Source organism: Pistacia vera, unplaced genomic scaffold, assembly GCF_008641045.1.
Source record: "Pistacia vera cultivar Batoury unplaced genomic scaffold, PisVer_v2 Contig359, whole genome shotgun sequence".
NCBI classification, from domain to species: Eukaryota; Viridiplantae; Streptophyta; class Magnoliopsida; order Sapindales; family Anacardiaceae; genus Pistacia; species Pistacia vera.
The window spans coordinates 1,706,024-1,723,265 of record NW_022196178.1 but is presented as its reverse complement, the minus strand read 5'-3'; the positions used below and the strand labels follow the sequence as shown (position 1 = coordinate 1,723,265).

Genomic DNA, 17,242 nt, shown 5'->3' with positions numbered 1-17,242 from the left:
ACTAGTCTCTTAATAGGCTAGTCCTACTGCAAAAAAAATTTAAAGGTAGGAATGTGTTTTAGGCTCATCATAAATATATGTTATAATAGGCTAAATGAAAGAAAAACAAGGCTAAAATGTGTTTACAAATGGCTCAAAGGGTTAACTAAGGATAATTAAATAAATACTTGACTTGAAAGGCTTAATCGGTCAAAAAAAATACCCTAAATCATTTCCTAAGTAATGTGAACTCTAAGATTTCACCTTAAGTGGTCATCAAGTGAGTTCTAGAGTTTGTTGAGATTGTAAAAATGTCTTATGAAAGATTCACAAATAAAAATTCTCTAAGCATTTAGACTAATCAAGAATTCATACCAAAAACCAAGAGAGCCTCAAACTAGATGCAATTAACGCTCAAAATCATCTCTAAACCAAGGCAAAAATTAACTTCTTCTACATGTTACATGTTATTGTAATCATAATACTACTATTGACATACAAATTAATCCAAGAAACTAAAGAAAATTCAAAACAAAACACAAAAAAATTCCTTATAAATTCCGAAATTTTTGGAAGAGACTTCCCTTACCCCAACCTAAAATCTACATTGTCCCCAATGCACAACTGCAAACAAAAGGAAAAAGAGAAAAGGAAACTTTACCCCCCTTTTTGCAATAGTGAAATGTCAATTCATGTGACAATTCGATCACCAACTCGTTTCATTCCATTGTGGTACTTATGGTGCACCTTATCGACAACACACATCGTTTGTTAAAATTTAGGAATTTAGAGAAACAAACACAATATGAAAATTATTTGAACTAAACAGAAAACAATTAAACACACCTAAAAACTAAGACTTACAAAAAGAACAAATTAATTAAAAAAACAAAAACAATTAAACACATCTAAAAACTTGACAGGTGTTTCGCAAATGTACAAAATTGTGGAAGTAATACAGTTTGAGTAAACAGATATTGAACCCTAGAGAATTATTAGTTACCAATTACCAAAATAAACTATCCTATTACTATTTGATTAACCAAAAATTGGAGATATGAAATAACTAAAAATAACAAATTAAAACAAAACTAAGAACTAAAAAAATAAAAAAATCAAATTGCAAATCAAATAAAAGGTTGGTTGTTAAACAATATAACTAAACCTAGGGCATAGAATTCACACCAATTCTACTCCTATGTAATGATATTTATTGCTAAAATCATTAAGCTTTTTCTATAGGCCAAACTCCCTAGAATTTGAATAACTTTCTCTCGAACAATTATTGGATTAACTTTTTATTACTAACCCAAGATATCTTTTAAATTGGATTTAAGTCTTAAGAGATCATTCCGCTATATGGAATTTGCCAAAGCCTCACAGATTGCGATAAACTATCTCTAGTGTTCACTCAACCTATAGTTTTATTACACTAGACCAACTGATATCATCTCTCTATCTCAACCTAGTCCATTAGATCAATTAACTCTCGGTACAAATATAATTGAAGCATTAAGAACCATAATAAAACTTAGAAAATAATGCTTACCAATTATTAACAATAATCAATCAACACATATTCATGAACTTGGGCTACATCTTAGCCCTAGAAACTTTACTTAGTTCATAATCAAATAAAAATAGACAACCATTGTAAACATACGTTTAAGAAAAATGAAAGAAAACTTCCCTAGACGATGAACCAAATCCCCAAGAGTTAATGTTTTGATTTACAAATAGCAGCTAATCTCCTCTCTATCCTCTTCTCCTCTCTAAATAATAGCTAAAGGCATCTAGTTATAATGCTAGGGTTTTAGGAGTGTGTTTACAACAGTCCTATTTAGATTAGAACCCTTAAATCCACAAAAATTCGTAATTATGATAAATCCAGATTTTTTAGGAAATTGTTGTCATGCGCAGCATGAGTTAACTGTACCGCGACATGAACGCAAATCGTGATCTTCCACTTTAGTCCAGAACCAACTATGCCACACAAGGACATTCATTTTCACGTATGAATCCTTCTGAATTTGACAAAGTCATTAGATATGAATTGTAGCCCTCTTCATCAGCTTTCCAACAATCCAAAAATTATCTAAATTCGAGGTCTACAACTCCAAATATTATCAAAATACCGAGACATGCTCAATAGTTAAATTTTTTTCCAAATTTTGCAATTAATCTTCAAAACTTCATAACCTCCTGATTTCAACTCCGATTATCAAACCATTTGTTAACTCGTGTTATTCTTTATCTAAATGTATTTTTATCCTTATTTACTAGAAAACATTCAAAATATATCTATGATCCCACAAAAGATAATTATGAAATAATTAATTTAAAATTTCACAATTCAAACTAATTTTCCCACAGATAATCTTAATAAATCACTAAATAAACATATATTTTCAAGCTCTTATCAAGAAGAGATGGGATGAAAAGAGAGAAAAGAAAAAGAAAAAAAAAGAAAAAGGATAAAAAAATATTAAAAAGTGATTGACACATGGCCATAGACAAGAATTTTAAATTACGGCTGAATGAAAATTTACCATATTGTACTTCTTCTAACGGATTTTACTAACAACTCTTCACGAAAAGTGGAGAATTGTCATTTTCAAACTTTTCGGATAATAAATTGTCGTTACGGCAAACTTTGGGTGGGAAGATGTGGTTAAGCCTAAAAAAAAAATTATGAAAATGACTTTTAATCTTTTTTTTTTTTTTTTTTTAATATATATACTAACTTTTAGGATTGTATACAAAATATGCTTTCGAAATCATTTTAACTCATTTCAACCAAACGTATTTTGATAAGATTTGTTGTGCCTTGTTTTCTAAAACGAAAAGTTGTATTTAAATTTTACATAAAGCAGGCCCTTAATTATACAATTTTTTCAACAACTCCAAATATCCTTCAAATTAAGAAACAAAACTAATAATTTTTCAAAAAAAATTCTAAAACAGCACTGGTGACATGGCAATCAAACCAACGTACAGCATCCAATCAAGAGTAAAAGCAAAAAAATTGTTGTATATATACGTTTTCTAAGTGAAAATATATTATCTAATTATTGTAAAACCCCACCAATAACAGAACAACCAGTAGTACTAGTGCAAACTAAACCATGGAATCTGGAGAAGAAGGGGTCCATGAACCCATCTTGATCGAAGGTCGTCATGGAATTGACTATAGACTTGAGAGGGTGTTATCTGACGCGCAGTTGCCATATTTCAAGCGTCTGCAGTTGGCCTCATGGCTGGAACTAAAGCTACTCTTCCCGCTGGCTGCACCAGCTGTCTTGGTTTACTTGATCAACAACTTCATGTCCCTTTCTACCCGCCTCTTCTGCGGTCATCTTGGGAATCTTCAGCTTGCTGCTGCTTCTCTCGGCAACAGCGGAGTTCAACTCTTAGCCTATGGCCTCATGGTAATAACTAAAAGTAGGAAAATCATATTGATCGATCTAATTTAATTTGAGAAATTAATGCCATATGTATACAAATTTCACTTATGTGATTTTAAATCTGTGTGGCTAAACGGATGCGCGCAGCTAGGCATGGGAAGCGCAGTGGAGACTCTATGTGGGCAAGCCTATGGTGCTCAGAGGTATGAAATGCTAGGCATATATCTCCAAAGAGCAACAATCGTCCTTCTTCTAACCGGACTCCCACTGATGATGATTTACATATTCTGTAAACCCATCTTGATCATACTTGGTGAAACAGAGGAGTTGGCATCTGCAGCTGCAGTGTTTGTTTGGGGTCTGATCCCACAAATCTTTGCGTATGCTGTCAACTTTCCCATACAAAAGTTCCTGCAAGCACAAAGAATTGTGGCTCCAAGTTCATGCATATCAGCTGCAACTCTTGGGGTGCACTTGTTGTTGAGCTGGGTGGCTGTGTACAAGTTGGGATTGGGATTGATAGGTGCATCACTTGTTTTGAGTTTATCTTGGTGGATAATAGTTGGGGCGCAATTTGGATACATCCTGATTAGCGGTGAGTGTAAGCACACGTGGACTGGGTTTAACGTGATGGCATTTTCTGGGCTTTGGGAATTTTTCAAACTCTCAACTGGATCGGCTGTGATGTTATGCTTGGAGACATGGTACTTTCAAATACTAGTTTTGATTGCTGGCCTGCTCGACAATCCTCAACTTGCATTGGACTCTCTTGCCGTTTGGTAACAATTTATTTGTTACATTACTTTTGCCTTCTCTAATTTCACTATATATATATATTTGGAACCCAAATCAAATCCTTAATCTCATCATCATTATTACATATATTTTCTTTTCAAATGTCTTGTCAGTTTTTAAAGCAAATGGTGGTAATGTTTTAAGCGTCTGACGGCAGCTTCTGTTCTCTTCACAATGTATATAATCATTTCACTTTGACAGTATTTGGAACTGTTAGGTGAAGTATTCTTTTTTTTTTCCTCAGAGCTATTATGTTTTGACATATAAAGTTATATTTTAGAGAAAAGAGGAAAAATCAATTAATGTGTGATTTTTCATCATGTTTTTTGATACTGCTTATAAAAGGCAAAGATGTATTTTAGTATATGTTGACGCACCAGCGAAAATGCTGATTGCTGAAAAGAATGCTCGGACAAGGGTGGATCATTAAATAAAAAAAAAAAAATTAGACCGTACCTATGTAAAAGGTGCATCGTTTCAATAAGCATTATACAGAATATCTGAAACTGTATCTTTCTTACTTATGTGAAACTAAAAGCAAGTAGTTTATTGATGATTTTCTGTTGTCAAATATGAATCAATCTTTTTTTCTTTCATAGCTACAAGTGTATCTGGCAATTAATTAAATGAATGTTGGTTTCATATGCAGCATGTCAGTGATGGGGTTGTTGTTCATGGTTTCAGTTGGGTTCAATGCTGCAGCAAGGTTAGTTCACTAATCAGTCGTGTTTCTTTAATTCATTAATCAGCTTGAATTCGATAATAATAATAATAATAATTAAACACTAGTGTGAGGGTGAGCAACGAGCTGGGTGCTGGGAACCCAAAGTCAGCAGCATTTTCAGTAGTAATGGTGAACTTGGTTTCTTTCATAATTGCCGTGATAGAAGCTGTGGTGGTACTTGCTCTACGCCATGTCATCAGCTACGCCTTCACAAGTGGTGAGACAGTGGCCAATGCAGTTTCACAACTCTGCCCTTACTTGGCTTTTACTCTTATTTAAATAAAATATTAAAAGTTAACAAAAATACCTCCAACCTATCCATTAAATAAGAATAGCCGGCCACCACCGCCGGAGAGTGGCCGGAGTCATCGTATCGGCGCATGACCGATTGGATCTTGCCGGTAGTGCACCGATATGGCATTTTTCGGCCAGATCCACCAGAAAAAGCCAGATCTACCGCATTTGGTCATCAACGACGGCCAAACATACGGCCGTCATTGACGACTGTCTTTGGCTGTAGATCTGGCTTTTTTCGGCCAGATTCAGCCGATAGTGCGCCATTATACCAGATTCTTACCAGCTTCTGACAGTGGTGGCCGAAATCTGGTATAAAGTGGGTTGCTGGGGTGTTTTTGTAATTTCTAAAAAAAAATTTAGCGGTGTTTAGTTAAGTTAACAAATTTAGGGGGGTTTAAAAGAAATTGAATAATATAGAATAATATTTTGAGAATAAGTCAATTTTACTATTTAACTTTATTAAGAAAACCAAGAATAATATTTGAAAGAGTGTATCAAACGGAGCCCAAGACTCTAAAACTTAAAACCCCCTTTAATTATAAATGCCATGAAAAGTGACAGTGGGTAACCAGATACTGTTTTATGGTTTCAAACCCTAGCTTAGTGTCTTTGCATTGGCTGTCTTCACAAGCATGACATCTATAAATTTGGACTCTCAGATAAATTAATTAATTAGCTATTTATGGATCACGCAATGCTTTTTAATTATAATTTCACATCAGAGACCCAAGTAATACATATGTATAGAGACAAATTATTAAGCCTTCTGTATGCATATCTTAATAATTTATACCCATATCCCTGCTGGCTTTGGCATTTTGCAAAATAGCTTATTTTTACCTAGCAATACCAGGATCAGCAACGATTGTTAAATATAGAATGCCATTAATTCTAAAAGATAATAAGGAAAAAAGAAAAATAAAGTCAGATTGTTCACAGTTTTAATTAACCTTAGAATCGCCTAACAAAGAACTTCAACGTTTTAAGAATCAGTTGAGTTTATGTTACTAATTAGAGATTATTTGTTAATTCACTTCAGCTTACATATTTATTTGAAATTAATTAAAAAATATTATATTGACAAAGGGGTGGCGGTGGGATGTGGATGGCAAGCTTTTGTGGCATATGTAAATGTAGGATGTTATTACGTTGTTGGGATTCCATTGGGGTGTATTCTTGGCTTCAAGTTCGACCTTGGTGTAAAGGTACGATAATATTAAACCTTTCATTCAATTACTCATTCTTTTGCTAGCAAAATTGGAATTAATGTGCTAAGGCAACATTACTTTTAAACCAGAAAACTAATTAATGAAACCAATATATATATATTGTGATCAAAGTCCTAAAGCTTCTGTATATATTTAAAAATTATAATTTAAGCAGGGAATATGGTCTGGGATGATCGGAGGAACAGCAATGCAAACCATCATTTTGCTGTGGGTAACATTTCGCACGGACTGGAACAAAGAGGCAAGTTCTATGAATCACTATTCACAATCTTGGATGCACATACTGCTTTAATTCTAGTAGTTCACAATCTTAAATTCACGTATAGAATAGAAGTACCAAAAGTTCCTCAAGTTCAACCCTTTAAATTAATGCCTTGAAAGCATTTGATGAACCATAAATGCCAAAGACCTTTGAATATATGTATATATAAAGTAAGCATTAACGAGCAGATTGGAATTTCAGGTGGAGAAAGCAATGACGCGGTTGGATAAATGGGAGGACAAAAAGGAGCCTCTTTTGAGAAGCTGAACTGTAGCTGAAGCAACGGCAATTCTGGGGAAAGTAGTTTAATTGAAAATGGTCAAGCCAAAAAGGCCAAGACCTTTGGCCACCGACTTTCCTGCCATTAGCAATTAATTAAACTATTGATGCCAATTATGCTGTCCATTTTAAAGCATCGAGTTGATGCTACCTTACAATTATTTTAATTTGCACAACTACCAAATTTATTTGGTAGATACATAATATTCAGCTTAAAATCTTTTTTTCCCTTGAATTTTTGGTCAACTTTCAAAGTTGATTTGGAAACACGGTTATCTTATAGTTCGGTTTAGGTTTGGATTTGAAATAATTATATTACTTTAGAGATTTTTTTTTTTCATAAACTATATGATTATGTCTGGTTAATATGTATTATTATTGTGAAAAATGAAAAAAAAATTGAGAAGAGTAGCGTATTTTGTTCAAAAAAAAATTCGCATAAAACCACCTTGTCCGCATATGCGAATTGTGGGATTACATAAGCGAATTGTGGCTTAGTGTATGTCAATTATTGGAGATTTCAGACGTTGTAATGGATCATACAACTACAAAAGAGGTGTATATGTCAAAAGATGCATCTGTTTATTCATATAGTTTGAGGTTCGAAGATGTGGTTTATTTTTTAAAACCCTTAAAATTTGGCTATTTTTATCAATATCCATTTATTTGTTCCTGGTAAAAACACCCAATATACTAACATCAGTTTATAAATTTTGTTATTTAATTTCACAAGAATCTAACATGTAAAGATTGAGATACCCTTAAATCTTTTATAAAAACACCTTTACTTTATATGCAGTAAATCAATGAAAACAACCATCAACCCATTATTTTTTATATTTTGAAATTATTAAAATATCAAAAAACCTAATATTATACATAAATCCCATGTGCCACATTCCTATTCCTAAATCACAAGACTGATGATTTTGTATAACTATTATGTATACTTTTTTTTTTTTTTCTAATTATAATAATGTTTCTGAAAATATCATGTTTTTTTTTTTTTCTTATCGACTTCCTTAAGATGAAAGATGGAAGCAAGTGAGAGTGTAAGGCTATTTTAGTCTTATAAAATGTTGTGGAGGTATTTGAAACTTCGTGGCCGCATTTTTTTTTTTTTTCAAACACTTTGTTACACCTAAAAAATCATGGCTGACGTAAGCTTACATCAGTAAGCATCAATCAGAGTTCAGGAAGGCTTTGTGCTATCCAGGAGTTGCCACATTGCCCCAAGACAATAAGAATATGGTTGTCACCAACTTGGCAGATTTAGGTTTTGTCTATGAGTGAATGAGAGCCGCACACCTGTCTAAGCCCCAAGAAATTTGAGGATATTTCCTAAGTTATCAGCCAATGAGACGCAAAGAAGGGCTTGCACAACACCTACCCACTTGCAGATTTGTAATCATTACCTTGAATTCCTCTACTATAAATAGAGGACTCCCTCTCTCATTTTTAGGATTCTGATACTAAACCCATATTTTGATTGTAATCTTTAACTTTTAGAACAAAGATAACCTGCGAGAAAGAGACTGACTTGATATTCTATCTGAACACTCAATCATTGTACCTCTGCTTGCTGTTCGCTATATGCAACCTCTTGTAATCTCTCTTATATAAAAGAACAGTGGACATAGGATTCGCTTTAAGCATCCGAACCACTTTAAAAACCTTCTCTCATTTATAATTTAGTCTTTGCATTTGATTATCCCAATCATTCACGTATAATTTCTAAAAACAGCTTAGCACTTTGCACGTGTGAGTCGTTGGTGTCAAAATCAAGTATCAACATACTTAATAGTATTTAGTTGCACCAAACACTTAATAATTTTAAGATGGGAGAATACAAATTACACCCTCTGAAACTCAAAAAATTGACACTTAGCATCTAATAACTACGGAAACTATCAAGAACACCATCATTTGTTTTTTTTCGTTAAACTAGATGAAAGACCAAGTTTGACCATTGCAATTACAAATTTACCCATGATTTATTAATAATTTGACCATATTACCCCTAAAAAATCATCATTGATAAAAATGTTTTCCAAGAGACTCAAACCCTTAAACTTAAGGACACTAAAACAATACACTTAACAACTCTAGTACAAACCTTTGATGGTAATGTGCTGCTGCAACATATATATAACAAACAAACAATATTTTTGTCATTCCTGGTTTTAATACATGATGTGTTTGTTCTTTTAAACTAATATGTCTAAATAAAATTTATATTACTAACACAACCTTATATAAATTATAAAAATTATATTAATAATTAATAATATCTCTCAATAGGAAGTTGTATAGTTGATGTGTAAAATATCATAGAAAAGAATTTTGTCAACCGGTGGCCAGAACATAGTTGTATGAGCCAAAAATCGTACAGGACCTTGTCAGGCCCAATAACAAAATAAACGATCCATGACCCACTGCCTTAACCCATTTGAGGTTGGGCCCACACATAAATCCATCGTAAGGATTGGCCATCCAATGGGATAGCCCACCTTATTCTACAAGTTGGACCACACCACGAGTCAACCCTCTCCACATGTTAGGCTACTTTACGAGTTGGACCACTTTACGATCAAAGCCACCCTACGAACTGGGTTAACTTATACTCTGGGTCACTCTACGAGTTAGGCCTTTCTACAAGTTAAGCTAAATTGGGATCCTGCCCATTAGCCCATATTGGTTCTGAAATAAGACTCAGAGTCCTGCTTACTTCCTAGTTTATCCAAGACTCTTAATTTTACATGAACTAGTATTTATACTTTTACATGGATTAGCACTACGAGTTTCTTGTTTACTCAAACTCCTATTATGAGAACGCCTAGTTCTATTAGGACTCAAGCTTTCTTGGCTCACTATATATACAGAGGTAATGCCTCTCATTATTCATTCAACCACAACCACTCTCTCTATCTTACTAAGTTCTTGCTCCTTAGAACCATTGTCTTTCCCTGCCGTAGAGCCTAGCTCCAAGTACTCTAATCCCATAATCGTCGTAGAGCCGTGTTTCGGCCACTCTACTTTGACAAGTTGCGCCCTAGCCAAACACTCCCACTAAACCCTTTCCTGCTCTCAGCCTCACTTATAAATTCCCTTCAGCTATGTTGACTTGAGCACCGGAGTGCATACAACGGACACCACATCGGTGTCCTCCAAGCCTTCACGTTCTCTTTCTTTGTCCCTATAGGTCTACATGATTTTCAATGTCTTTACAGGCCCCTATAGGATCATCCTTGCTCAAATCAACTATAGATTTTACCATCTACAATTTTGTACCCACTGTGGGGCCTTGATAATCATCTAACTAGTAACGACCTACTCCCTTCGCTTTTGCTCCTTTCGCTCCTACTCTGTTTGCTTAATCCTTATCATGTCTAGAGACACTTGGCTCTCACTACACTAGTGCAAGAAAACATTGACAAGTGCAAAACTTTGGAAGTTGAGAACGCCGCCATCCGGGCAGGGAACCAAGCCCTCCAAGAGAAGGTAAACCAGTTTCATCCCTCGATTTCCTCCTGAATTAGCAACACAACTCTAGGTCTTGCGGCCCCATCCATCCAAGACAATTATTTCTGACCCCTAACCATGGAACCCTAGCAAGTCAATCCCAACTCTAGTCTACTACAACAAACACACTACAAGAAAACTGACATTTTGCAACCAATTTTTTAGCAACTAACCAGAATTAGTTGCTAAAAGGCTACATTTACCAACTAAATTGACATTAGTCGAGCAAAGAGGATTAACATTTTGGGGCCCACATGTTCCAACATTTGGCATCTAAAGTTATTTTTTTGCGACTATTTTGTTAGTCACAGAACCGGTTGTTTTAGTGACTAATAAATTTAGTTGCAATTTTTTTTCGGATGATTTTTCCCTCCAAAATTTGATAATTTGCATCTAAAATAATATATTTTGCATCCACATTTTTTGTTACAAAAAACACTTTTTTGCAACTACCCCTTAGTAGCTAAATTAGTTGCGAATAATTAGGGATTTATTAGTAACTATTATGATTAGTTGTAGAAAAATGAAATTACCAAAATATCCCATATTTGGACAGTAATTACAAGGGCCCCAAACTATATACAGCAACTAAATTTGATTTAGTTGCTAATTTAACTTAAAAAATTCATATTCCCTCCAAATTATTTGTTCCCGCCAGACCTAAATTATAGGCAACTAACATTAATTCTTTATTGACTAAATTTTTAGTTACAAATTGACTTATTTGCATAATAGAATTATATTTCAAAATTAAATAACTAATTAGAACCCTTAGGTTTTTAAGTTATTTACAGAATACCCTAACCTATATAAAGCAAGCATTTTTGTCAATTTCATCTCTTCTCCACGCATGTTTGCCCTAGCTTTTTCCCCAAATTTCCCAAAGGCACAACCCAAATTTCATATCTCTTCTGAATGCATGTTTGCCGTCGCTGTTGCCTGAATTTCCCAACTACAGAACCTGACTTCATCTTTTCCCCACGCATCTTCATCTCTTCGATCTAACGCTTTTTCATCTTAATCTCTGTTGGCCGAATTTCTGAACTGCAGAACCTGACTTCATCTCTTCTCCACGCATCTTCATCTTTCAATTGATCTTCTTGGCTTCCTTCATTCATCCAATACGAGGCAGTCCCTAACCTCCTGTAAGTACAATTTTTGATTCTTTAGTTCTCTCACATGGTAATATTGAATCTGATTTCAAATTTTTAGAAGCTGATGTATTTTCGTTTATTGACATTGCATTGATTTTCGTTTATTATACGCGTCCTTTCTTTGTTCACTTAGAGTTGTTTGTGTGTTTGATAAGAAGATTGAAGTCTTGTGGTGTGATGATAGAAGTTGAAGTATTGGTGTGTTTAATTGCTACTGCAATATTGTTATTTTTGATAAGAAGTTGAAGGATTAAATTACTACTTTTTAGCAACTGGGTCAATCTTGATTTTGAAGACTGATGTCGTTCTTGTGTGTTTGTTTTGATTTTGGGTGCAGATAGTGTGTGCAAAGAAGTGGAATGTGGACGGGGAGATTGCCAACCTTCTATGAATAGCACTTTCTTTTATGAATGTGTTTGTGATCCTGGGTGGATGCAGACCACTTCGGATGACACTAATCAGTACAAGTTTCTTCCTTGCGTAATTCCTAACTGTGAGCACTCTCGGTCACTCTCCCCCTATATAGATAGACATGTTCAACTGTAAGCTAGTCCTATGTTTTCATTTTAATCTGCGCAAGGCAAATATCAATTTCTTATGTGTTTGCAATGTTTATTTATGAAGATTTGGAAACTTCTTCATATATTGTGATTGGTGATGCATATGAAGTATAATTCTGTTCAATCTACTTTATGACTGTATAGAGATTTCCATTAAATTCGATGAATCATAGATAAATAAATCCCTATCAATTGGTGGACTAGATCCTTTGCCAATAGGACGCACAAGTTTGAAGTTGGCGATGCCAATATCTTGCGGGGGCAAGTAAAATGGAGTCAAATCCTACCTAAAAGGAAAGTATATAATAATAGTTTTTTTTTCTTTTTTAATTCATGTTGGTGGTGCATGTTAATCACAGCCTAATTTGTTAAGGACCTGAATATGTTTAGATTTGGTCTAATATCTTAAAATGAGATGTAGAAACACTTGGAAGGTTTGATGCAAATATCGTATCAAAGTTAAAGATTGTGACTTTTTATTTTTTTAATGCCGCGTGCTTGGACTTATGATATGATCAATTGCCATTCTTATTTCTGTTTAATAGCAGTAAAATTAGTTTATGGTTTTTGTTGATGCTGATAATTTTACTGCATTTCTTCACAAAAAACTGCAACAACATGTTTCACAAAAACTGCAGTCAATCAACTGCTCCACACACTGCACAAATCAGCTTCACACAATTCACAAAACTGCATTTCTTCACAAAAACTGCAGTCAATTGACTGCTCCACACACTGCACAAACTGCATTTCTTCACAGAAAATTGCATCAAAATGTTTCACAAAAACTGCAGTCAATCAACTGCTCCACACACTGCACAAATTAGCTTCACACACTGCACAAATTGCATTTCTACAAAAAAATTGCAGTCAATTAACAGCTTCACACACTGCACAAACTGCATTTCTGCAGAAAAAAAAAAACTACATTCAATTAACCAAAAAAAAAACTGCACTTCACAAACTGCATTTCTACAAAAACTACAATCAATCAACAGCTTAACACCCTGCACAAACTGCAATTCTGCACTTCACAACCTGCATTTATTTATTGCATTTATAAGGGGTTATATCTATTAAGATTTCAGGGCAAGAAATGTGATTTCCAGATTTCTTTTGTTTCTTTATTATTTTTAAATTTCATGTATGTTTTACCAATAGTGCTTGTTGAGGTAGTATTTGGGAAGGTGTGAGTTAAAGTATTGTTAGTTTGAATGCTACATTTATGCTGATTGGGCAAAGGTGCTTGCTGCAAACAACTTTAGTTAGTTTGTCAATCATTTGGATATGGGTGATAAATTCAGGAACTAAGCACTTTAAAGGACTTTAAAACTAGGTATCAGGAACATGGGGATCAATCAAAAGCAATTTTCATTCATTTATTGCCCTGTTTGTTGCCTTCTTATTCATAGTTGTGGTATTTCTAAGCCAAAACAACATGCAGTTCATGATCAGATCTCATGCCAATGATCTAATGTCATGAGATTAATTGTATAAATTGACTTATATCTTACCTGGTACGTTTTCTCTTATGTTGATGTTTGCAGATTCCGAAGGTGGCTCCTGGTACAAGAAAAACCCTAGCTAGACATGCAAATGTTGTTCCAGAGAATCATAGTCTTGTACCGACACCTGAAATTGCTACAATCACTGGTAAAGTTATGATATTGGTCCATATAAGCATACTGAAATATATACTTGGATTTTAGATATCGAGTAAAATGTTTGTTTAAAATTTAAGAATACATTTTACTTTACCAACATGTAAACCGTCCTTGTGATAACATAGTATTAACTGTTGGTGCATTATTTTGATTTTGTAAAGAATATAGTGGCGAAGAACGTGAGAGGGAAGAGTAGAGGAGTTGGATGTGAAAGACTCCTAGAAACAGCGCAGTCAAAGTTGCATGTAGACTTTCAGAAAGAAGATGGAGTACCAACTGGAGTAAATGCATCAAAGTTGAGTACTGAGGTAGGAATAGTTGCGAGGAACTATGCCCCGGTAAGAGTGCTTACTTGGAAGAGAGTTCCCTACGATGTCGAAAAACAAATGATTGCTCGGATCACGGTAATGTAGTTTAATATCATTATCCATGTTGTCATACTTCCTTATGAAAATAATATATAATACCCATATAAGTTTAATGCATGTACATTATTGATGAATTTAGACCAAGTTTGACATTGATGTCACGGAGCCCCATGTACTGAAATGGCTGAAGCACAAATTGTGTAAGAGATTCAACAGCTTCCGGAGTGCCCTACACAAGAAATTCAAAGCATATGCTACTAAGGAGGAAGCATTACAGAATAGACCAGAAGAAATTAAAGATCCTGATGATTGGATATATCTTTGTGACCTTTTTTCGAGTGAAAAGTTTCAGGTAAGGTCAACATGGCTTTTAATGTTATTATATATGTATTGTATTTTAATTTCCTGATTTTGTGGTGTTAGGCACGGTCAAAAACTTACACTGAGAACCGGTCGAAGATGAGGTGTAACCACCGCGGTGGTTCCAAGAACTTTATCCAGCACAAAAAGGAAAAGGTATTTAATATGATTCACCTATACAAATATACAACATTGTTGTCCTGTTGACTAAATTTATTTCAATTTATGGTCAATGACGATATGAACTGTTAAGGCGCAACAAGTTGGGGAATCTGTCGGTCCTATACAATTATTTCATGACACTCGTTGGAGCGCGGAGAAAGGGTGGATTAATGAACAAGCAAGAGAGCTATATGTAAGTTGATCATTTTTCGTAACTGTTCCATATTGCCATGCTGGATTTGTTTTAATTTGAGTCTCATTGCATTTCTCTGTCATCTTTTGATCACCTGTAATTATGTTGCTGCTTATGCATTTGTTTGATATTGGCATTTAGTTTTCCTGAGTGTTACCAAACTTTTATAACTTTGCTGTGGTTGGCTAGTAGGAAAAACCTGTTTCATGGTTTATAATCTGTTTGGATTGAACTTAACAGTCTGGATTTAATGATGTAGATAAATTAGAGCAAAAATAAATTAAATAAGGTTCAGAGTAGACTGGTTTTATCTAATAAATCATTTGGGTGGAATTTTGAATTTTCTAGACTTGAAAGATGATGAAGATAGTTAACATCCCTTCTGCCTCAAATAGAGAACATCATCTGGATGATATAAAAGAGGAACATAAAGCATGGAATCTAGAACCATCAGGGTATTTTATTTTGAACATACTTTATTTGGTCAATCAATGATGATTCTTGCTATAATTTCCACTTTTAGAGCTTAGAAGGAAGGCAAAAGTTTCATCTAAAGTTCAACTTCTGTCTTGGCTATTAACTCATGAGGAAGCTCAATACAATAGATGTGATTCAATCAAGATGGCTTGTGATTTATGTATCTTTCTCCAAACTGAAGTGTTTAAGTGTAGGAAGGAAGTAGGAAACTATAATCTTTTGTTTCTTCAATATTCTGTAGCTTTAAAGTTATGGTTTAGTTTGGGTCATTCCAAAGTCTTGTCTCTTAATCCTCATTAAATTATTATGCATTTGGAGGACGTAAGAAAGCTATTTGGGGTATCTGGAATTAAAGAAAAGAAAGAATCTTTGAAAAAGCTATTTGGGTCTGATTCAATCAGAGTCATTATGTCTTTCAAGTTATTGCTTCCCCCAAACGGTTGTTACAAGCAAAGGCACTTATATTTCAAAAATACAAAAGCCTAAACAGAATCCCAAAATTTGACTTTGCCTCATCAAAGTGAAACTCCTATCCTATGTTGTTATCAAAATCATTTCTTGGCATCTTTATGTGCATATGTACAGATTTATAAATATGTACAGATTTATACACTTGATGAGTAGTACAGATTTAAAACATTTTGAAAATGGGAAATACATATGTACAGATTTATACATATGGCTTTCTTTTGCCTCTTGCAGAATTAAAACACAGATTTATAAATATGCCTCTTGCAGAATTATGTGTTGGAGAAAATGCAACAGCCCTTATCTTTCCAATTACTTAGCATGTTTATGCATGGATATGTGAATGTAAATCTGTTGCTTATATGTGTATAAGAAAAACTTTATGTTAGAAATTTCCTTTTAGTATTAGATTGATAATGTTTGAGATACTTGCTTCTCTACTCCGTCAGACTTATTTTTGTTTGGTGCTGTAGTATTCTTTTATGTTGCTATTTAGTTTGTTGGTTGACTTATTGATTATGCATTCAATTGATGGTAGGAAAAAATGATAAAGCTGCAAGAGGAAACACAAGCAGGGGAAAGTGAAAAAACTGAAGCTGAGATATGTGAGGAAGTTCTGGGTAAAGCTTCCGGATTTAACCAGAATTTTGCATTTTCACAGATTGAGCATCAATCCACTGCAGCAGAAGCAGAGTTAAGGTGCATTGTGCAACAGCAAAAAAATAAGATTAAACAGTTGGAGGACCAGCTAATCTTATTTGATCAACAAAAAGAGAAAATAAAAAGCCTTGAACACTAACAATTTGTCCTGTTAGAAATGATGAAGCAGCTAACTATAGCCCTTGAACTAGAGAAATCTGATACAGCTCCAACTCGACAACGCTTGCCTTCTCGAACTGATGAAGACTCGTCCTCATCAGCTACAGCTATTTCAAATATCGCAACTGGTGACACTTGACATGCTAACGATATTGATGGTTATTTTTGTGTTGTATGGACAGTAGATATTTTGACATGGGGGTAGAACCATCTTTTTAGGATTGTTTGCATATATGTGTTAGATGGTGTACATGGGGTGGGCATTTTTTTGTTAGTTATGCATAGATAGATAGGTAGAAAAAGGAAAATGTGGGTGCATGCTGTTCTTTTGGGTTATGCACATGTGATAGTGCATTTTGGATTTTTATTGCTCATCATGCATAAAAATCCATGTATGGACTATATATATATGTATGAAAATATGATTTTTGATTTAGTGATCAGATTTTTATATTGTGTCCATTATTTTGTTCATGTTGAATGTATAATGTAGGTCAATACAAAATGCTCTTAAAAAAAAAAACAT

At 34.2% G+C, this 17,242-nt stretch overlaps 2 protein-coding genes across 2 annotated transcripts; both read left to right on the top strand.

Annotated features, from left to right (window-relative positions):
- The first annotated feature begins 3,065 nt into the window (after positions 1–3,065).
- Positions 3,066–7,179, top strand: LOC116139721 (protein DETOXIFICATION 40-like). The gene is given in 7 exon segments (XM_031425381.1): positions 3,066–3,407; positions 3,531–4,162; positions 4,828–4,884; positions 4,968–5,213; positions 6,275–6,404; positions 6,583–6,669; positions 6,892–7,179. Coding segments are annotated over 7 exon segments (1,521 nt in total). The 5' UTR covers positions 3,066–3,104; the 3' UTR covers positions 6,958–7,179.
- A 6,373-nt stretch (positions 7,180–13,552) lies between these two features.
- LOC116139771 lies at positions 13,553–16,855 on the top strand. The gene is made up of 8 exons (XM_031425428.1): positions 13,553–13,594; positions 13,753–13,858; positions 14,029–14,273; positions 14,377–14,589; positions 14,661–14,753; positions 14,851–14,952; positions 16,436–16,603; positions 16,727–16,855. Exons 1-8 carry the CDS (start codon positions 13,553–13,555, stop codon positions 16,853–16,855), a joined length of 1,098 nt encoding a protein of 365 aa, XP_031281288.1.
- The last annotated feature ends 387 nt before the right edge of the window (positions 16,856–17,242 follow it).